The 23,455-nt window shown below is 42.5% G+C and overlaps 1 protein-coding gene across 1 annotated transcript in view; it reads left to right on the forward strand.

The window, feature by feature from the left end:
• Positions 1 to 23,455, forward strand: part of LOC138656959 (cytochrome P450 4V2-like) — an 86,865-nt gene that overhangs the window by 7,370 nt on the left and 56,040 nt on the right. The window contains exons 3-4 of the mRNA XM_069744363.1: positions 9,490 to 9,575; positions 16,407 to 16,597. Coding sequence (XP_069600464.1) covers positions 9,490 to 9,575; positions 16,407 to 16,597 — 277 coding nt within the window. The remainder of the gene's footprint in view (positions 1 to 9,489; positions 9,576 to 16,406; positions 16,598 to 23,455) is intronic.

Genomic DNA, 23,455 nt, shown 5'->3' on the forward strand with positions numbered 1-23,455 from the left:
TGTTTGGAAAGATGCTAAACTAGTCACTTAGTTTACGCTTCTCAGCGGGAAACGGTCACCATTTAAATGCCTTCCTATCTGCAGGCACCAATTTATAGCAGAAGGATCACAACTTTTTTGTGAGAAAAGATCTAGTATAACCTGTGCTTTAACCATTTAAACTTTAAACTCTTTCAGGGACTTTGGATCCAGTGGGCGGTCCCATCAGTGACTGACAGCTATATCTGCATGCACACTATATATATACTATATACAGTATATCTGCATACAAAGAAAGTTGTCTGAAAATCCCGGAAATATACATTTAAATGATCAAAACAGGTTATACTGAATCTTTTTTCATATCATTTTTTATCAATCTACTCAGCTCCCCCTTCTCTATAACAGACTACCCTTATGACAGAGACCAGACTGCTTCTTCTCGCAGCATGAGAGAGTGCTCAGGTCAGAAGGCTCAGCCATGCCACTGCTCTGAACTGACAATCATGAATCCTGAAGATAGAAGACAACCCCTCTAACATATCACCTATTGCAGACTTCTCTCTTGTGGAAGGTGTTATGTCTGTGCAGGGCTTCAGCCTCTGCATGTAAACAAGAATACACCACAATTCTGATGATGATCACCATCAGAAACACTAAGGGTACTTTCACACTAGCGTTTTTATTAATCCGTCACAATGCGTCGTTTTGCAGAAAAAACGCATCCTGCAAAAGTGCTTGCAGGATGCGTTTTTTCCCCATAGACTTCTATTGATGACGCATTTGCGAAGGATTGCCACACTTCGCATCCGTCGCAAAGTCGTGCTTTGGCGGACCGTCGGGAGCAAAAAACGCTACATGTAACATTTTTTTCTCCTGACGGACCGCTTTTTCCAACCGCGCATGCGCGGCTGGAACTCCGCCCCCACCTCCCCGCACCTTACAATGGGGCAGCAGATGCGCCGGAAAGATGCATCCGCTGCACCCATTGTGCAATGCAGCAAACGCTAGCGTCGGAATCTCTTCCCGACACATTGCGACGGTGAGATTCCGACGCTAGTGTGAAAGAAGCCTAAGAGATTCAGAAAATGTAAAATGTATAAATTTTATTGATAATACTTTTAAAATTTAAGAATAGCGTAAAAAAATAAAATAGCAGAAATGTCTCACACCGAGAGACGCCACATAATAAATACAGATTAAATGTGTGAGTGTAACCAGGTATTCCTGGCTAAAGACAGGATCAATATATATATGCCATTAATAAATCCCAGCTGGTACAAGAAGTCCCCAAATGCTGAATGAGCAAAGAGACCTAACGGTGAGGAGAGAGTGCAGCCAAAACATCGGATATATATAATATAAGTACCGTACCTGGAATACAACAAAGTGGTGACTCCCCACCCCTGAAACTTGAAAAAGATCACTCTGTTTGTAATGACTCTATATAATATATGAGTTTCACTTTTTGTATTGAACAACTGAAATAAATTAATTTTTTGATGATATTCTAATTTTGTGAGAAGCACCTGTATATACCAAGGAAATGTACCGTATTTTCCGGCATATAAAACGACTTTTTGACCCCTAAAAATTGTCCCAAAAGTCGGGGGTCGTCTTTTACGCCGGGTACGGCGTGTGCAGGGAGCGATCCTGGATGTCGGCGTGTGGTTCCCAGGGTCTGGAGGAGAGGAGACTCTCCTTCAGGCCCTAGGATCCATATTCATGTAAAAAATAAAGAATAATAATAAAAAACATGGATATACTCACCCTCGGACGGCCCCTGGCTCACAGCGCTGCTAGCGTCTCCCTCAGTTCCTAAAGAATGCAGTGAGTGAAGGACCTTCGATGACGTCGCGGTCAGGTGACCGGTCATCTGACCGCTCATGTGACCGCGATGTCATCGAAGGTCCTTCACTCTCTGCATTCTTAGGAACGGAGGTAGACGCTAGCAGCGCTGTGAGCCAGGGGCCGTTCGAGGGTGAGTATATCAATGTTTTTTATTTTTATTCTTTATTTTTTACATGAATATGGATCCCAGGGCCTGAAGGAGAGTCTCCTCTCCTCCAGACCCTGGGAACCACACGCCGTATACGATGACTGGGTGTATAAGATGACCCCCGTCTTATACGGGGGGCATATCCCAAATTCCATATTTTATATGGAAAAGTTGGGGGTCGTCTTATACGCCCAGTCGTCTTATACACCAGAAAATACGGTACTCCAGACCATGGAATAGTTTATGGGTGAGCAATTTAATACCAATAAGGGTATGTGCACATGTTGAGTCAAATTTTTGCACCATTTCTGCATCTCTTGGCAGGAAAAACCTAGTTCCAAAAACACACTTTTTTGCTGCATTTTGGTGTTTTTTTGCCCCGTGTTTTTGGTTGATTTGAGTAAAGTGAATGGTGAAAAATGCAGGACAAAAACTCACAGAAAATTGACATGCTGTAGATTATTTTCTACATCAAATCTACAAGTCAAAAATACTTAAAGTGTGCATGACACATTAGGTTTCTCATTCGCTTTGCTGTCATCAGGGTTTGTCACAAATCTACGCCAACAAAAGCTACAAAAACTAACCAAATCTGTAACATGTGCACACAGCATAAAACAAGTTGTTGGAGGCTTTTATAGCAATGAACTGTACCAAAGAAGATGTAATAACCTATGTGTGAGCAATATAATGCCAAAAAATTTTGAACAAGGTTTTTGAGCCTTTTATAGCAACAAAATGTACCCTATGGGTGATCTATATGATACCAGCAAATTTCGAAGTTGTTTGAGGCTTATACTGTATATGAATGAAATATACTCTAGACTGAGGAATATTCCATGGGTGATCAATGTAATAATAAAGTTTTGAAAATGTTTTTGGAGGGTTACAGTATATATCAGCGAACTGTACCCAAGAACACGTAATGGCTGAGAGATGTACCCCAGCAAAAGTTTGAAACTTTTTTTTCAGTCTTACGTATCCCAAAAATGTATCCCAGAACACAAAATAGTGTACGGGCAAGAAATGTGAAGAAACAGGCAAAATTTTCAAATGCTTTTCTCTACTGTTATATACCGCAAAAATGTGACATAACGCATGCAATACTGTATGGATGAGTAATCTAATCCTGAACTATTTTTCTACTCTGTTTTATATTTTACATACCATCATAATGCAACAATAACCATGCTAAACTGTATGGATGAGTTATTGAATTCATAACTACATTTTTACCGAAAATATTTAGAAAGTGTAGTTGATGTACTCATACAGTCAGTACAGTGCCTGTCTCCTGTCTCTTATGACCTCACCGGAGGCACTAAATACCTGCTCAGACAAGACGCCAGCCGCAGGGCAACATGACACCTCCAAGGCATAGAGGAACAGTTCATGCCAGATGCCCAACTTTGAGACCCAGTAGTTGAAAGTTGCAGCCGAATTAGTGAGTACGCTGGTTTGGTTGACCAGGTATTGCTTGACTATCTTTAAAACCTTTTTCTCTTCTTGTCAAAAATACTTGGTTATCAGGCCAGCGCCTTTTCTGGGGTGGCTGGGGACAGATGTTTTTAGCCAGGGGGGCCAATAACCATGGCCCCCTCTAGGCTATTAAAATCTGCCCTCAGTCACTGGCTTTCCCTCTCTGGCGGAGAAAATTGCGTGGGAGCCCATGCCAGTTTTTCCGTGAATTAACCCTTTAACACCTAGAGCTCCCAAATTTTGCACACACACACTACTAACATTACAAGTGAGGGATATATAAAAATCTAATGGATATGCAATGGTTTACTGTATGTAAGCCATGTCTCATATCCTGTCGGGTTTGGTAAGCATCTAGCAAAAGCCAACAATTGAATTACCGACTTTTTTGCTATCTAGCACTGTATGAAATATAGATCTAATATATAAAGCTGAATGTGTGTGTGTGTGTGTGTGTATGTATGTACGGGATTGGCATCTGCACTGTCGCAGCTAGAGACCCAAAATTTTGCACAGTCAAACGTCTGGACCCCGAGAGTGTCATAGGCTATGTTGTGAGGCAAAATTTTAACCCCGCGCATTCCAATTCACGAAACAATTTTGCCCCTATCTACATAATGGGGAAAAAGTGAAAGGAAAAGTGTTGGAGGCAAATTGACAGCTGCCAGATGTGAACAAGGGGGACTTAAAGAGTGAGAGCGATGGCGACAGAGTATATACCGTACAGTTGCGAAGGTGAGGCCCCGACATGGGATACTCATCACACACGGAGTTATGAACACACACAAAATGCAACACACACTACCACGTGCTTGAACACATATACCACCCTCAGCACACATTTCACCACACATACACCAACCTCGCCAAATAAAAGTCGAAACACAAAAGTCGCCACTCACAACTCGCCATGCGCAAAATTCACCGCATGCAAAAGTCGCTACATGCAAAACTCGCTACATGCAAAACTAGGCTCATGCAAAACTCGCCACACGTGCAAAACTCACCTCATGGAAAACTCTCCACACGCAAAACTTGCACACTCAGAAAAATTGCCACATGTGCAAAAGTTGCAAAAGTTGCCTCACACAAAACTTGCACATACTCAAAACGCACCACACGTAAAACTCGCCACGTGCAAAACTCGCCATGCGCAAAACTTGCTGCACACAACTTGCTACACTAACCTGTCACATGCAACTTGACATAAAGTTGCTACACACATGTCGTCACACAAAACTTTTCTCACAAAAGTCATTACATGCATGTCACCACACGCAACTCAACACACACAACTTGACACATGAAACTCGCCCTAAAACACACACAAGTCTGATATTATCCTTCAAAAATAAAAATCTGATTAATAAGCAGACAAACTACAAGAGCAACAAATGTACCATATAGGAAATACGGTAGCTGTCAGTCACATGACCTGTCTATTATGTGTATGTGTGAGCTAATATATACTGCCAGGGGGGAGGGCTTCCTGTTGACTGGGGATTTATCAGGCTGCCAATAGCAACCAATCACAGCTCAGATTCTATTTTGCTAGTTAATTAATCTGAGCTCTGATAGGTTAATATAGGCAACAAAGGACATTCTCAGTATAAAAAAGCTTGTGTGAGGTAATAGCATGTCAGTTAGGGTTTGTTGGTGGAAAAGCTGATGTCAGTCACATTACCTCTATGTGAGAGGATATAGAAACTGCCAGTTACAGACTATTTTTACCACAATAATGCCTCATAAGAAAAGGAATTCCATGGCACGAATGTCAGCTGATGCGAAAAGAAAAGCTACATTACGGGCCAATGAAAAATGTGAAGACCGAGAAACAAGGCTGACAAACATGAGAACAGCAGCTGCTTCCTCAAGGGCCAATGACCTTTCTGAGGAGAGGGAAGTGAGGCTTGCAGACATGAAAACAAGAGCGGCTTCCTCAAGAGCCAATTAACTTTCTGAGGAGAGGAAAGTGAGGCTTGCAGACACGAAAACAAGAGCTGCTTCCTCAAGGGCCAATGAACTTTCTGAGGAGAGGGAAGCGAGGTTTGCAGACAAGAGAACAAGAACTGCTTCCTCAAGAGCCAATGAACTTTCTGAGGAGAGGGAAGCGAGGCTTGCAGATAAGAGAAGAAGAGCTGCTTCCTCAAGGGCTAATTAGTCATCTCAGCAGAGAGAAGGCTGACTTGCCGCTAAGAGAATTGCTATTTCTTCCACCAGGACACAGGAAATGGTTGGAGATTTGAAACATGCTGCCTTTTGTTACCAGTCAGACATAAACTATCAGGATAATCCTAAAGTTCAAATAGGAAAAATGGACGTAGTCTGCATGTACTGCAGTGCCCTGAAATGGAAAGATGAACCACCAGGTTTATGCTGTGCAAATGGCAAGATAAAGCTTCCACCTCTCCTGTCACCACCAGATCCCCTAAAGTCTCTGATGACTGGTACCAGTACAATATCAAAGCATTTCTTGGACAACATCAGGAAGTACAACTCCTGCTTCCAAATGACATCATTTGGTGCAACAAAAGAACATTCAACTCCACTTCAAAAATTCTTGCTGGCTGTGTGAAAGGGCTGTTCTAGCTCCCAAAAATGACAGTGTCAACAAGATCAATCTTCAAATTCTAAATCTCCTTCCAGGTGTGTGCACAACCTACAAGTCAGTGGATACAGTAATAGACCCTGCTCAAGCATTATTTTATCCAACTGAGTTCCTCAATTACTTGGAGCCACAAGGACTTCCTCCTCACAACCTCTTTCTAAAACCTGGAGCACCTATTCTGCTATTGAGAAATTGGGATCCACCAAAGCTGTGTAATGGAACAAGACTCTTGATTAAGAGCCTGTTTCCACATGTAACTGAGGCAACCATTTTGACAGGATGTGCCACAGGAGATGTTTTCATTCCAACAATTCCTTTCATTCCATCTGATTTGCCTTTTGATTTTAAACGCCTCCAGTTTCCTGTTCGACTGGCATTTGTTATATCCATCAACAAGGCTCAGGGACAGTCTTTGAAAGTAGTTGGAGTCAATTTACAATCTCCATGCTTTTCTCATGGTCAACTTTATGTGGCCTGTTCAAGAGTTGGAACAGCCAAAAATCTGTTCGTCTTTGCACCTGAAGGAAAAACTAAGAATGTTGTTTATCAAATATCTTTGGTGTTGAAATATACAGTATGTTGTGAAAATGCTGTTATTAGCTTAGCTTTTGCCTTATAATAATTACATTTCTATCTATCATGGGATTAACACAGTCAGGCACGATTTTTCCAAACAAAACAGTCCAAACGGTTTATTAAAGTGTCATAAACCGGGTTTGCATAGTTCATATTATACGTTTCATAAAACACAACAGGCAACAACTGGTGATATTAACTTGCAGCTTTACCTTAAACACTTCACATACGGCTTTGTCTCACAGACACTAAACATGCTGGACCTCTCACTTGGCCCAGTTACCATGGGTGTCCGAACGCCGTACACTTCGCCAATGTCCCAAGTCACATACAGTGCACATGACACTGGGTTGTGGTCTCTAAACACGCTGAACCTCACTTCATTCAGTCACCGTGGGAGACCACACAGTTCATAGAACATCACAAGCACCAACAGTCTGTATAGGTATGTGACGGGAGCTCCTGCTCCACCTGCTGACACCTTGTCAGTCCACTCTTCCGGGAAAGCTGCCTCACAGGGATCACCAACTTGCCTGGGCGGCATACCTTAGTCAGTCCAGACCCACCGAAGGTTGGTAGCTTCCCCAACACAGACCATCCAGAACCATAGTCTTTCTGTGCGCTATTCAGGGATCCAGTCCTACTACCAGGACCTCCCAACACACCAGAATGTGCTCTTCAGGAAGCCTACTCCCAGGAAATCCAACACAGGCTTCCAGGACCTTCACCACTCAGGTCCAAACACTGGAACCACACAGGAACCACACACACACCATGTGACCCACACCCTGGTCACATTATATACCTTTTAACCACTCCCCTGTTTGGGAGTGTGGATGTGTGGCTAGTTTGTCCCGCCCATCTCACATAACTAGCCTAGTAAGTCTCCCTTACAACTACACCAATACTTGTGGGACTACAGGTCCCAAAACAACAACATTACATCATCACACTTACCACGCAGACTCCCTCTGTGACACATATCGGCCATTCACAAGTCTGCCAGACACTGTTTCACCACCATTATAACAACAGATATGCCTCCATGTACCTCCCAAGGAGCACACACAGCGCCCCCTAGCTGTCACAGGAGTCACTGCATCACAATACTTAAACTGTGTGCAGACATTTATTTTAGCTATTCTATTTTAACCTGTCAGTGTTACTGTACACCACACTGAATTGCCGGCTTTTCTATAGAACACCGATGCGTATTTCTCGCAAGTCACACTGATGGTCCGTGTGGTGTGCGAGTTTTTCTCACACCCATAGACTTTCATTGGCATATTTCGGGCGTAATATGGTCACAATCGCTGCGATTTCACTCACACGTGTAATACGGCTGAGAAAACAACGGATGATGGGAGCTGCTCCATAGATTAACATTGGTCCGAGTGCTATGCAATGTTTTATCGCATAGCACTCGTCTGTGTTACGGTCTAGTGTGGCCCCAGACTTAGAGAAACAGAATTTTAATGCACGCTACAGAACAGTGTATGGCTGAAAAATGCAGCCTAGGAAAATGTTTTTGTGATTTTTGGGTTTGTTATATAACAGAAAAAAGGACCTCAAAGCACATAAAACTTGATGGATCAAAATATATTACATTTTTTGAGCCCCACAAAAATAAAATGCAGCTTTGCCAGTGGACTGCACAGGCCTAATCCCTGTCTACAGACTGGATTCTGTCACTCTCCCTGTTCCTGCGACTCTCTCTCCCTCCCGAGGCTAAATGCAGATTGTATGTGATACAAACGATTATCCCTTAGAAAGGCTGTTAGTATAATGACTCAGCTTCAGCACCAGTATCAACACTATAGGCCTCTGTTTCATTACACTGTGCACATACAGGCTTAGGCCGGTGTCACACTTGCAACTGCAATGCGAGAAACTCGTGCGAGTCTCTCGCTTCAATAGCAGGCACTGCCATCAGCACTCGGAACAGGAGTGTGCAGCTGCATGTATTTCTTTTCACGCAAGTTTCTCGCATTATAGTTGCAAGTGTGACACCGGCCTTAGTCAACCATTCTCTCCCTCCAATATGAAGTGTCACAGAGCAGTGCAATGGCATCAGTGGACTGAGCCGGGCAGCGCCTGTCCTTTTATAATCTCAGATGATGTCACCCGGCCAGCCAATCACAGTAATGCCACAACCAATAAGGCTACGGCATTACATTGACTCACAGGCAATCCATGCATGCTTATTGGCTGCATGATAGGCATCAAAGATGCGGGCTGGGATTCGAGTTTTCACTCGCACACCGCTTATTACTCGCTGAGTAACGAACACATCTGAGCACCATGATACTCGAGTGACGACCGGGTATCTACGAGCATGTTCACTCATCCCTAGTCATTGCTAATAGAGAAAGTTCTGTGATGTCAGGTTCCCTTTCGAATTGTTTATGTGTAATTGTTTTGAAAACCAGATGATGTTCTGGTGGTTGTCTACAAAAGCCACCTGGTGTTGGGTCCTTCTATTTGTCCCCATGATAAGACTCTTTTACTTTATCAGTATAGCCAAAACTATATTATAATATACTGTATTCTTGTTACCAGAAGGGTGGGGTAATTTATTAGCCATGTTCACACATGCAGTTTTTGGTCAGTATTTTACCTCAGTATCTGTAAGCCAAAACCAGGAGTGGGTGATAAATACAGAAGTGCTGACGTGTTTCTATTATAATTTTCCTCTGATTGTTCCACTGATGGTTTTGATTTTCAAATACTGAGGTAAAATACTGACCAAGCACTGAAGGTGGGAATGTGGCCTTATAGGAGAGTGAAATAGGAAAACAGAAAAGTTTATCATACTCTTGTTTTTATGTGTTTATCTTCTGTTTTGTAGCCCATACTGAGTACTTCAAAACACATGGACAAATCATTTGCTTATAAGTTTCTTCATCCTTGGCTCGGTTTAGGTCTCCTAACAAGGTAAAAAAAATGAATAATTTACTTATTCTATTAGATACGTGTTTTAGCCTGCACAATTTCAAGGATAGAAAAGCAATAGAAACATTTTCTACATTATCTGGTAATGGCTCATGTACTGTCTATCCTACTACAGGGGCCGACATATCATTGGCGCAACCTGTAGCCCAAGGTTTAACCCCTTAAAGCGACTGTGTCACCCCCTCCAGCCGTTAGAAACTAAAAGAGCCACCTTGTGCAGCAGTAATGCCACATTCTAACAAGGTGGCTCTTTTAGTTATTGGGGCAGTCAAAGCAGAAATAAAGCGTTTTATAATTTTGCAAAAATACCTGTCTTTAGTCCTGGAGGCAGGTCTTAACCCCCCTGCTGCAACCGCCACACTACCGTCACTCAAGGCTTCTTCGGCGCCGGGCGCCGCCCCCTCAGCGCTGTTTTCCAATCAAATCCGGCGCCTGCACTGTTTAGTTCTACCTGGGGCAGGCGCAGTGAGCGCTGCCCGTCTGACCTCAGATGCAGTCTCGCAGACTGCGCCTGTGCGGCCGCCCACCTTGTGAATCCCAGCCCCGCACTGTGCATAATGCATAACACACTGCGGGGCTGGGATTCACAGCAGGCGATGCAGGCGATGATCAGATCGCCTGCACCGGGTGGTGCTCATAGCAATCCGGCAGTGACAACCATAGAGGTCTCCTCTGGTTGTAATGTCAACCCATCGGTGACCCGCGATTACGTGACAGGGGTCACGAATGGGCGGATTTCCGGCGCGATTGCCAGAAATGCATGTTAAATGCCGCTGTCAGCGTTAACAGACACGGAGGGTCGTGATTCCTCCCGTGGCTGTTAGCGGCACATGTCAGCTGTTCAAAACAGCTGACATGTGCAGGGAAAGATGTGGGCTCACCGCCTGGACGAAGCATTTCATTGCGAAACGCGCGTCGGGTGTGGTGGACTCCTGGCTCTCTCTCCATTACTAGGTAAATATGTGCTTATAGGCATAGCAATTCACTAATAGCAGGCGGTGGTTTCTGGCTAAATCTGAATGTGTTAATGTATGGCACATCGGCCTTTTGATACTTAGAGTATATGCTCATTTTTGATATTGTCTGTAACTATTTTCTATTTAATGTATTATGCCATGTATAGCCGCCAAAAGCTTATTATGCCCCCCTTATTTATGTAATGTGAGTTATCTGGACATACCAGTGTGCATATGTATGTATAAATTTGTGTAATGTATGCCAGTTGTCTACCTTTTTCTGTGTCTGTTACCCCTCACCTGCTGCCTATTTAGGCTTTCTTTATGGCCATTTTTGGTCTTTTTCTTGATATTAATAAAGTGGATTTTATTATGAATGTGTGGTGCCTCTTTTTGTAGGTGGATATTCTCTTCTAAAAGGACAAAGCTGCTTATACTCTGCTGATTCTTATTGACTGGCCTGCACAATAGCAGTGAGGGAGCTACCAGACTTATATGCTTGTGTGTTTTTTAAAATGGTTTTTATTGAAATATGTTTTAAGTGATCCATAGAAGTGTAACATTTCATTATGGGACATCCCCTTTAAATCAGGTTTCACAGAACAAATTAAAATGGGTCTTTTATTCACTGTTGAAATTTTAGAAATGGATAACACTGTTGGGGCCTATTTATTAATTCTTTCTAATTCCTAGACATTGCGACTTAGACTAGACAGTCTTAAAATGCAGATTTAACATTGAGCCAACTTTAGTGGTTCTTTCAGATTAATTATAATATATTAAACATTTTAAGGCCGTTTTCACACGTCAGTGGCTCCGGTACGTGTGGAGACGCTGACTCACGTAGACACATTAAAATCAATGTGTCTCTGCACAGGTCAGCGTGTTTTCACGGACCATGTGTCCGTTTGCAAAACACGGAGACATGTCAGTGTTTGTGGGAAAGCACGGATCACACGGACCCATTAAAGTCAATGGGTCCGTGTAAACACGTACCGCACATGGATGCTGTCCGTGTGCCGCCCGTGTGCCGATTGGGTACCACACAGACCTGCAGGAGACAGCACTACAGTAAGCGCTGTCCCCTCAGCGTGTGGTGCTGAAGCCGACATTCATTCCTTCTCCCCAGCAGCGTTCGCTGGAGAGAGGGAATGAAAAATCATGTTTTTTTATTTTTTTTTTTGTTTAAAATAAAGTTCCCGGTCAGCTCCCGCCTTCCTAGATAACTGGGAACTTTATTTTAACAACAACAAAAATAAAAAAACAATGATTTTTCATTTCTTCTCTCCAGCGAATGCTGCTGGGAAGAAGGAATGAATTCCGGAGTAAGCACCCAAAGCAGGGGACAGCGTTTAACTCTAGCGCTGTCTCCTGCATGGTCCGTGTGGTACCCAGTCGGCACACGTGCACGTGTGCCACACTGAGGTGCCACGTGAGCACATGGACACACGGACACGGATAACTCCAGTACCGATTTTTCTGGTACCGGAATTATCTGGACGTGTGAGACAGGCCTAACACAGTTTGATCTAATTTTTTATGACTTGACAGTCAAGTGGGGGTGGCCTTGATGGAAATGGGTGTGGTTTACATAAAATGGGTGTGGCCGAACGTGCTAACCTGTTTGCCAAAATAATGCGCCAATATTGTGGCAAAAATTTTGGCTTACACTAAGCCTCACAGTAAGTCTACTAATAGAATCACGACAAAGTGATTCAGCATCAGCCTCAACAAAAATGTTGAACGGGCCTACTGTTTTTTCCTGATGTGTTTCAAGTCGATCTGACTGTTAGTCGTGAATAAATGTAAAAAGGCTTACACACTGTTTAACCTCTTTACCCCCAACGGTGGCTTGCAGGTTAATGACCGGGCCAATTTTTACAATTCTGACTACTGTCCCTTTATGAGGTTATAACTCTAGAACGCTTCAACGAATCCTGATGATTATGACATTGTTTTCTCGAGACATATTGTACTTAGTGGTACAATTTATTTGATATTTCCTGCGTTTATTTGTAAAAAAAAATGGAAATTTGGTTAAACTTTTGAAAATTTCGCAATTTTCCAACTTTGAATTCTTATACCCTTAAATCACAGAGATATATCACACAAAATACTTAATAAGGAACATTTCCCACATGTCTACTTTACATCAGCACAATTTTGGAACCAAAATTTTTTTGTTAGGGAGTTATAAGGGTTAAAATTTGACCAGCAATTTCTCATTTTTACACCACCATTTTTTTTTAGGGACCACATCACATTTGAAGTCATTTTGAGGGGTCTATATAAAAATACCCAAGTGTGACACCATTCTAAAAACTGCACCCCTCAAGGTGCTCAAAACCAGATTCAAGAAGTTTATTAACCCTTCAGGTGTTTCACAGGAATTTTTGGAATGTTTAACAAAAAATGAACATTTAACTTTTCTTCACAAAAAATTTACTTCAACTCCAATTTGTTTTATTTTACCAAGGGTAACAGGAGAAACTGGACTCCAAAAGTTGTTGTGCAATTTGTCCTGTGTACGCCCCATATGTGGGTGTAAACCACTGTTTGGGCGCATGGGAGAGCTCGGAAGGGAAGGAGCGCCATTTGACTTTTCAGTGCAAAATTGACTGGAATTGAGATAGGACTCCATGTCGCGTTTGGAGAGCCCCTGATGTGCCTAAACATTGAAACCCCCCCAAGTGACACAGTTTTGGAAAGAAGACCCCCTAAGGAACTTATCTAGTTTTGTGGTGAGCACTTTGACCCTCCAAGTGCTTCACAGAAGTTTATAATGTAGAGCCGTAAAAATAAAAAATCATATTTTTTCACAAAAATTATATTTTCACCCCCAATTTTTTATTTTCCCAAGGGTAACAGAAAAAGTTGGACCCAAAAAGTTTTTGTGCAATTTGTCCTGAGTACGCTGATACCTCATATGTGGGGGTAAACCACTGTTTGGGCACATGGCAGAGCTTGGAATGGAAGGAGCGCCGTTTGACTTTTCAGTGTAAAATTGGCTGGAATTGAGATCGGACACCATGTTGCGTTTAGAGAGCCACTGATGTGCCTAAACAGTGTAAACTCCAATTCTAACTGAAACCCTAACCCAAACACACCCCTAACCCTAATCCCAACCCTAACCATAACCCTAACCACACCACTAACCCGATCACGCCCCTAACCCTAATCCCAACAATACCCTTATCCCCAACATACCCCTATTCCCAACCCTAACCACACCCCTAACTTCAACACACCCCTAACCCTAATCCCAACCATAACCCTAACCACACCCCTAACCCTGACACACCCCTCACCCTAATCCTAACCGTAAATGTAATCCAAACCCTATCACTAACTTTAGCCCCATCCCTAACTTTAGCCCCAACCCTAACCCTAACTTTAGCCCTAACACTAACTTTAGCCCCAACCCTAACCCTAATTTTAGCCCCAACCCTAACCCTAATGGGAAAATGGAAATAAAAACTTTTTTTTTATTTTATTATTTTTCCCTAACTAAGGAGGTGATGAAGGGGGGTTTGATTTACTATTTATAGCGGGTTTTTTATGATTGGCAGCTTTTTATTGCAAAAAATAGTTTTTGCGTCTCCACATTTTGAGAGCTATAATTTTTCCATATTTTGGTCCACAGAGTCATGTGAGGTCTTGTTTTTTTGCGGGACGAGTTGACGTTTTTATTGGTACCATTTTCAGGCACGTGACATTTTTTGATGACTTTTTATTCTGATTTTTGTGAGGCAGAATGACCAAAAACCAGCAATTCATGAATTTCTTTTGGGGGGGGGGGGGTGTTTATACCTTTTCTTGTTTGGTAACGTTATTTTATTCTTCGGGTCAGTACGATTACAGCGATACCTCATTTATATCATTTTTTTATGTTTTGGCGCTTTTATATGATAAAAACTATTTTATATAAAAAATAATTATTTTTGCATCGCTTTATTCTGAGGACTGTAACTTTTTTAGTTTTTTGCTGATGATGCTGTACGGCAGCTCGTTTTTTGCGGGACAAGATGACGTTTTCAGTGGTACCATGTTTTTTTATATCCGTCTTTTTGATTGCGTGTTATTCCACATTTTGTTCGGCGGTATGATAATAAAGCATTGTTTTTTGCCCCATTTTTTTTTCAGTGTTCACTGAAGGGGTTAACTAGTGGGACAGATTTATAGGTCGGGTCATATGGACACGACGATACTAAATATGTGTACTTTTATAGTTTTTTTATTTAGATAAAGAAATGTATTTATTGGAACAATATTTTTTTTTCTTTATTTAAGTTTTTTTTTAAACATGTAAATATATATATTTTTTTACTTATTTACTTTGTCCCGGGGGGACATGACTATATAGTGTCAGATCGCTGATCTGACAGTTTGCAGTGCACTGTGTCAGATCAGCTATCTAACAGGCACTGCAGGAGGCATGCCGGTGCCTGCTCTGAGCAGGCGCTTGCAAGCCACCTCCCTGCAGGACCCGGAAGGAGCACCGTGGCCATTTTGGATCCGAGGCCTGCAGGGAGGAGGATGGAGGAGACCATCGGAGCAATGCGATCACATCGCGTTGCTCCGAGGGTCTCAGGGAAGCACTGCTTCCCTATGCCGCCGAAACGCTGCGATCATGTTTGATCGCAGTGTTCCAGGGGTTAATGTGCCAGGAGCGATCCGTGACCACTCCTGGCACATATTGCCAGATGTGAGCTGTGATACTCAGCTGACACCCGGTCCCGATCGGCGTCGCTCCCCCCATGAGCGCGGCTGATCGGTGATGACGTACTATCCCGTCGGTGGTCATACGGGCACATACCACCTCGACAGGATGGTATGTCATATGTCAGAAAGGGGTTAAATGCACTATGCTGAATAGTGAAAGAAGCATCACCTGTTGAACACTTCTTACAGGCTGAAAATGGCTGAAGCAAGCTCTGAAAACAAAATCTACAATGAATATAAAGGATACAAAATCTACAAGAAACAAAATGAGCAAGAACCCTTCTGTAACTAAATAAGTAAAAAGCAAGTACATTTAAATAACACAGAGTTCTCAGTAATACTGTTTTTGATCAAAAATAGAATAAAAGCCATCCCACCATCGACAAGGTAACTCTGATTGGGACGGTCCTTCACTGTCTAATATTAAAAACCTTACCATGTGTCAGACAGTGTAGGACCGTCCCGATCAGAGTTACCTTGTCGATGGTGGGATGGCTTTTATTCTATTTTTGATCAAAAACAGTATTACTAAGAACTCTATGTTAATTAGATGCACTTTTTCTTTTTACTTACTGTATTTTCTGGTGTATAAGAAGACTGGGCATATAAGATGACCCCCAACTTTTCCATATAAAATATGGAGTTTGGGATATACTCGCCGTATTAGACGGGGGTCAACTTATACGCCGGGTGTCGTCTTATATGGCGTGTGCGGTCCGGATGGTTCCCAGGGTCTGGAGGAGAGGAGACTCAATGGGGTGTTAATGTTAACATGTTAACAATGTTAACATGTCAGCCCAGATTGTATCAGTTGTGTTTACGCAGCGGAGTGAAGGACTTTTGATTTCTATTGCAAACCAGCGAGTAGTTCAATGATGTAAAAGCATAAATGCAGCTATATCGATGTAGATGGCATCAGAAGGAGAGTAAATGTGAAACACAGGGAAGATATAACAATTAGTTATGTTGCCACAAATAAATATATACCGTATCTAAATTGTTCTAAGAACACATTGTGATTTTTGCAATGACTCTTAAATTATAACTGTTTCAACATAGTTATTATGTTCAAAGACATGTCTTTCAGTTATTTCTACTTTTTCATATTTCTTTTTACATATTTGGTCTACTCCAGCACTGGAGATAAGTGGAGGTCCAGAAGAAAGATGATAACACCTTCCTTCCACTTTGAAATTCTTTCGGAATTCCTTGAAGTTATGAATGAACAGTCAAAAATATTGGTGGAGAAGCTCAACGGCCGTGCTGGCAAAGGGACTTTCAACTGCTTCATGGATGTAACGCTTTGTGCTTTGGACATAATATGTGGTAAGAGCTGGGGACGACATTAAAGGAATTCCCCTGTTAAACCAATCTAAATATTGAGATTTGCAAAATATTGTTGAAGTAGATAAAAAGTAAATAACACATACAACAAAAAAGTGGCACCATGGGAAAGCTGGTACTATATCATGTATTGATAATTCACACTCAAAGGAATGACAAAAACGATATGCACACAAGTAGAGCAAGTAGAGCAAGATGGGAATATTTTATTGATACACCCAACACACATAAACAATAATTTCACCTAAAAAACCTAAATAAAAAGCACAAATGTGTATATATTACACTTCTAGGGGATAGCCATGATAAGATGCCCCAACCTAGTTATTCCCCAATAACTCATTATAATTAACCGGGCAATATGGTGTGTTCTAGAATATTAACCACACAGAAAAATAAATAATCGCCAATATTTAGCTAACAATGATGCACACCTTATAACATATCAGAGGAAAGAGGTAATTCCCTTATAATGAAGGATATGAAGATGAAGCAAAATGTCTCTACACTAATACATAAAATAACACTAATAAGCAAATATTAAAACCAAAGTGCTCCTACTAGCAATATAGTTATATTAGTTATTCCTCCGACTAGAATTGTACTAAAATTATTCACAGGACTCTGGTCCATCATCCTAGTCGGTAATCAATGCCTGCTAGACTAGAGCCCTGAAAACCTTCTGCTACTTGTCACAATCCTTGGCACCTCTTCTGATTTGTAAGCCCAGAGTAACTTCCTGATGATGACTAATCAGAAGATTCATTGGGGATCCCAGTAGGTAGTAGGAGATAGTAGGAGTGGCCTCGGACAACTGATGTTCATGATGGACAAGGGTTCTGAAATTTGTTTTGCTCAATTACACTGTGGCAATGTTCATCTGGATCAGGCATGCAAAGGGGTCTGGGGCTAACAGTGGCATTTAAACACTCTGTTATTGACACCATTGAAGAACGAGGCAACTGCAGGTCAGCTACAAACGTACTTCTCTAAAATCAAATCAGTATACTTGATCTGTCCCCGCATGAGGCGAATGGAGGTGTTGTTGATTAATAGGAGTTGTGAGAGATTCATACCATCTGTTTCCTCCATGCAAAGCAGACAGGACCAATGCTGTTCAGCATCCAGAGAGATGATGCACACCAGGGATTGTGCAATCCAGACTTTTTTTTTGTAAATCTGGACATACAAAGTACGATGGTTATACAGTAACTTCTCCAGAGTTGAGCCAAGTAGAGCAAGTGTATTTGTGACAGCGAGTGGTCAAAAGACTGATGCCTTCCTAAGCAAAGTTCCAGCGTATCCTCTCACAACAGCAAGCAGGCTAAAAATGAAATGGCTGCCAGCAGGTAGAAGAAGACGTGACCCCTGAACCAGAAGTGGAAAGCGTGCCAACAAAATTAATGCATAACAAGCTGCCATATGGAAAAAGGCTATTGGGCGGTAGCAGAGCAGAAAAGTAAAAACAGATACCATACATAGAAACTGAAGCGCATAACTTACATGGAACAGCACACTCCCTGTCTGAAATTCCTTAAGGGATTTCCCTATATTAATGTCCTTGAAAAAAAGTCCAACAACATAGAAATGAAAACCAAACAAAAACATGCATGCAATGTAATAATAACAACTTCAAATTAGATATATGAATGTCTTTAAGTCAGTTTCTGAGATAATCCAAAGGAAACCCATCTTCGGATCAGAGAAGCCGCACTAGGCCAAACTATCTCTGACCCAACAGTAATCCAATGGACAAAGTACTAATGCGGTGTTCTGCTCATCATTCATCCTACTGGAATGTCCTCAGAAGAGAGTTGTTTTTGGCAGGCGTGCCAACCATTACAGTCTTTGTCTCCATGTGACTTGTGATAACATCTCGCAATGTAGACTAACCTTGCGATAGTCTTGACGAGTTTCATCCAATTGGAGAAGTATGCTGAAACCTTCCTGAAAACATTCACCTCCCTTCTGTTCCAGCAGAAACTTTGGACTTGAAAGCCAAGAAGAGTAAGCAAAATAATTTATAGACATAGGTCTAGTGGCATGGTCGGCTGGATTAACTTCAGATGAGATATAGTGCCATGGTTAAAGCTTGGAAGACCTCCTTATTCTCTCAATGCGGTTACTGACATACACATAGAAGTGCCTTGCTTGGTTGTAGATGTAACCTAAGATGACTTTACTGTCACTGTAGTATTGTATGTCATCTATGTCAGTGTCCAGCTCATGCTGTATAAAGTCTGCAAGTTCTACTGCAAGCACGGTCCCATAGAGTTCAAGCCTGGGAGTAGTGTGTTCAGGCTTGGGAGCAAACTTAGCCTTGCCAAAAACGAACCCAACATGATCTTGATTTTCAAATCCTGTCACCATCAGGTTGGCAACAGCTGCAAAGGCCTCCATGGATGCATCCGAGAACACATGGAATTCTGTCCTGGTGCTAGCAGCAAGTGAGATTCTGGCATAGCATCTCGGAATGTGGATTTCATCCAAAGCACACAAAGACTGCTTCCAGGTTTTCCATTTTGGTTCCCTATCAGGAGGGAATGGGGCATCCCATTCCTTGACGGTTTCAGAAAGCTGTCTCAGAAGGGATTTACCTTGTATGGTAATTGTGGCTAAGAATCCCAGTGGATCTTGTAAGCTATTCATCACTGACAGGACACCACGTTTAGTGAATGGTTTGTCTGCACAGTTGATTTGGAAGCTGAAGGCGTCAACTGACAGGCCTAAGCTTCTCTGCACAGGCCGACAGTCTGGTCCCATGTCTATGTCCTTGAATCCTGGTGTGTGGTCACTTGACACAAAGGCTCTCATGACAGCCAGGCAGTTTGAAGCAATAGTGTGCAGTCTAAGCTTAGCTCAGTACAACATACCTTGGGTCCTCTTAAGTAGGTCGATCACCGCTTTTTCTGTTGGTAGAGATTTTAGTCCATCATCTACATAGAAGTCTTTCTCTACAAAGTCTCAGTTGTCTGTTCCATATTTGGACTCTCCTTCTTGTGCGGTCCTCTGCAGGCCATAGGTTGCCACTGCGGGTGAAGGGCTGTTGCCGAATATGTGCACCCTAATGCGATACTCCAACATCTCTTTGGAAATGTCTGTGGTCCTCTCTGACTATGAAACAGTGGAGCATCTGTTCAATGTCGGCAATGATGGCAATGGGCTCTTTCTTGAACCTCATTAACACTCCTACTAGGTTATTTGTCAGATTAGGACCCATGAGGAGGAAATCGTTGAGAGATACCCCTTGATGTTTGGCGCTTGAGTCAAAGACAATTGTAATTTGCTGGCTCCGCGTGGTTATTATGGAATATTTTGCCCATAAAGGTGACGATATGTTCTTTCATTTCTGATTTGTTGCTTAGTGTGCACTGGAGAGAGTTGAATCTGGACAAGGCTTGTTCACAATTGTTCGGGAGTCTTACCCTGGTAGCTCGGAAGGGTAGGGGAAAACCCAGTGATTAGTCTCATCCTTAAGGAACTCATTGTCCATTATCCTTACTAAATCCTTGTATTCCATTGACGGGCTACTTTATTGTCATCCTTATTTGTACGAAACACCAATCTTCCTAAGTCATCTGCATAGGGAGAAAGTGGTGGACTTGGTGTGACTCTGTGGCTTCCCGCCATAGCTTGTAGTGGGACTAGAGGTAACTGCGACTGCTGAATCGCTGGTGGCTGAGGCTGGGTGCAAGGCTGATGGGTGTCTGTAGCTATGACATTCTTCACACTTAATGGCAGATTTACAGTCCTTGGCCATGTGTTCTGAGGAGGCGCAGTACTTGAAACATACCCCAAGTTCACTGGGGATTTTCTTGCGCTCCTGCATGGTTTTGGACCTGAAGTCTCTACATTTGTTCAGTGAGTGTGTTTTTTTGTGAGCGGGACACTCACAATTGAAAGACTTATCCCTCAACGGAATAGTATACTGTTTGTCGGCAGGTGGTGGCAGGTTAGTCTTTTTGACGCTTACACTGTTCCTCAAGTCCTTGCGTCTATGTGTGACGCTTTCATACCTTGATGACAGTGTTGCTGGAGATGCAGTGTTAGATTCCAGGAAGTCGAGGCTAGGATCATTCCTTATTTGGGCCTGTTCGTCGATGAACTTGCAGAACTGAATGAATGGAGGAAAGGTGATGTCATGTGACCTTTTGTACCTGGAGACACACACTGCCCACTTCTCTTGCAGACTGTGTGGCAGCTTTGAGATGATTGGGTTCACCCCATGGGCAGTGTCCAGGTAGCACAGGCCAAACAGACGAGGGTCTCTTTTAGCAAGTTCCAGCTCCATAAACAGATAACTTAAGTCCAGAAGCTTGTGGGCTTCCTTGAGGTTGATCCTTGGCACATTGTGCAGTCTCTTGAATAGAGATTTTTTTATGGCTTCAGCGCTGCTGTAGGTTCTTTCGAGTCTCTGCCAGGTAGCAGCAAGACCTGCTTCACCTTGCCCCACATAGACTGTCCTAAGACTCTTGATACAGTTTGTGGATACAGGACCCAACCATTTGACCGTAAGGTCGAGCTCCTGCTCCACGGATAGGTTGAGGTCAGTAATGGTGGCCTTGAAGGTTGCTTTCCAGGCTCTGTAGTTCTCTGCACGGTCATCGAATTTCAAGAGACTGGTGTTGATTAGCTCTCTGCTCACCATGACCCTGGCAAACTCGGACATGTCTGATCCTTCACTTCTTGTTACCGTGTTAGCTTGTGGTGCCCCTTGGGCGTATAAGTTGGGTGGCGTGGAAGGGTGAATTGTTCCCGGGTAAAATGATGTTGCTGCAGGGTTGAGCTGTGGTTTAACCTCTGGAGATTCTGATGAATGCTGCTTGAACAGTGGAGGCTGGCTGGAGTGCGCCTTGTGGTCGTCTTGCGGTGATTGCTGCTCCTGATGGGACACATCATGGCATTGGTCTTGGATCTCTGTGGATGCTGTGGGTAACACTGGCACTGTAAGTTGAGCTGACTTGGACGTTTCCACAATATTGGGTTAAACGTCACTGGAAAAGGTGTGCACTGCAGGTAACTGTTTCTGCACGTAGTCGCTGGTACGCACAGCTGGGATGTCTTCTTCCTGTGGTGGTAGGCAAATCGGGTCGAGGTTTTACTTCAATGCTTGCTTGAGTATTTTTACTTCAGCTAGCTTGATTTCTTCCTCCATTTCTGTTTGAAGAATCTTTACTCAAGCCTCTGCTTCTGTTTGAAGGATCTTTGCTCGAGCCTCTGCTTCTACCTCTGCTTTCTTAACTTCTTCTTCTGCTTTCTTTTCTGTGTAGTAACATCTTAGTTTGGATTGCTCTACGTTTAAATGGGCCTTTAGGATTCTGTTGCTGAGGGTTGAAGTTCTTGAGCAGGATGATTTATATGACCGAACAGAGTGTTTAGATGAGGCTGACCTGTGCGATCTAGATTCTTGCAGATGGGCGATACGAAGCTCCACTTTACCTTTGGCATCTTGCACGGCGGCATCCCTTTCTCTGTCTGTGGAATCTGCTTTGCTTAACTCTGATAGTGCTTAGTCGATTTTAGTGTCTTTTAGGAAGGCGGCATACCTTGCGGACAGTCTCTTATATCTTCCGTGGGCCATGTCTAGCTGTCTTATAGTGTCCTGTAAACTCGCTGCATCATCTTTGTGGCGTTGGACGCTTGACATGAGGGAGGCGACTCGTTCCCATAATTGTCATTGAACTCATCCCTTTTGGAACTGTAGTTCTCGACGACCTTTAACGTTAGCTTGAGGGAACATACTGGTCATGCGTCTTGGTCTGTTTCGGGAGCGGGCTCTGCTTCCCAGTCTTCATAATGGACAGTATCGGGTTGTATTTGCTCTGTTTCGGCAGTGGGAAACTGTGCAAGCTGCCAATGAATAACAAGCTGCCATATGGAAAAAGGCCATTAGGTGGCAGCAGAGCAGAAATGTAAAAACAGATACCATACTGTACATAGAAACTGAAGAGCATAACTTACACGGAACAGCGCAATACTAAGTGGACATATACCTCTCTAAAAACATGTTAGGTGTCATCTGCTTGGATGAGACCTTTTCTACTACAATGAAAGATCTGCTTATAACGCTACCCCATGCCTGTAAGAATAGTTTCTGAGCATGCTCAAAGTACGAAGCCGAGTAGCTTGCACACACCATATTACTTAGAAGTTATAGGGAACAAGTTCTCGGGCTTGCTTTTTAGGAAGCTGTTTTCAGGCTCCTGGACAAGCTCCTGCACATGTCCAACTAATATGGCAGATACAATTCCATTCCATTGGAAAGTTTAGTTAAACTACAACGCAGCACCAGACATGTTCAGAGGGCCTAAACCCTATACGTACATCTCAGAGAATATAAGCTATAGGTATAAGAACAAAGTATATGAACATGCACACTTTTGCAAACTCCTCCAAAGTAAATCTGGCATTTTATTTTTTTTTACATCATTTACTATACATGATAAATAAAATAATATAATAATTCTGACATTTACAGAGGTGGCAATGGCAATTATGTTCGTTTTTTTAACACAATTATTTTGGTATTTTTTTACCATTTTTTTCATGTGAAAACATCAGTGACCATATTTCTTTAGTTACTGGTTTCAAGATAAGGATTGAGTGGTTTGACATTTAGCTTGTAAAATTGTAAAAAGGCCTTCTACCCTCTCAGGTCTCTGTGCGTTCTCATTTGCCAGGTTCTGTAATGTGGTAATAGCCTTTTGTTCTTTTTCTTGAAGATTCAGATTTCAGTCATATTTTATAGCATGTAAATCGATCACTAGAAACTATCAGGGTAAAACCTGAAATAGGTGTTTGATTTTATGACAATTATGAAGGGCTAATTTTGACAATTAT

The sequence above is a fragment of the Ranitomeya imitator genome, chromosome 1 (genome assembly GCF_032444005.1).
Source record: "Ranitomeya imitator isolate aRanImi1 chromosome 1, aRanImi1.pri, whole genome shotgun sequence".
NCBI classification, from domain to species: Eukaryota; Metazoa; Chordata; class Amphibia; order Anura; family Dendrobatidae; genus Ranitomeya; species Ranitomeya imitator.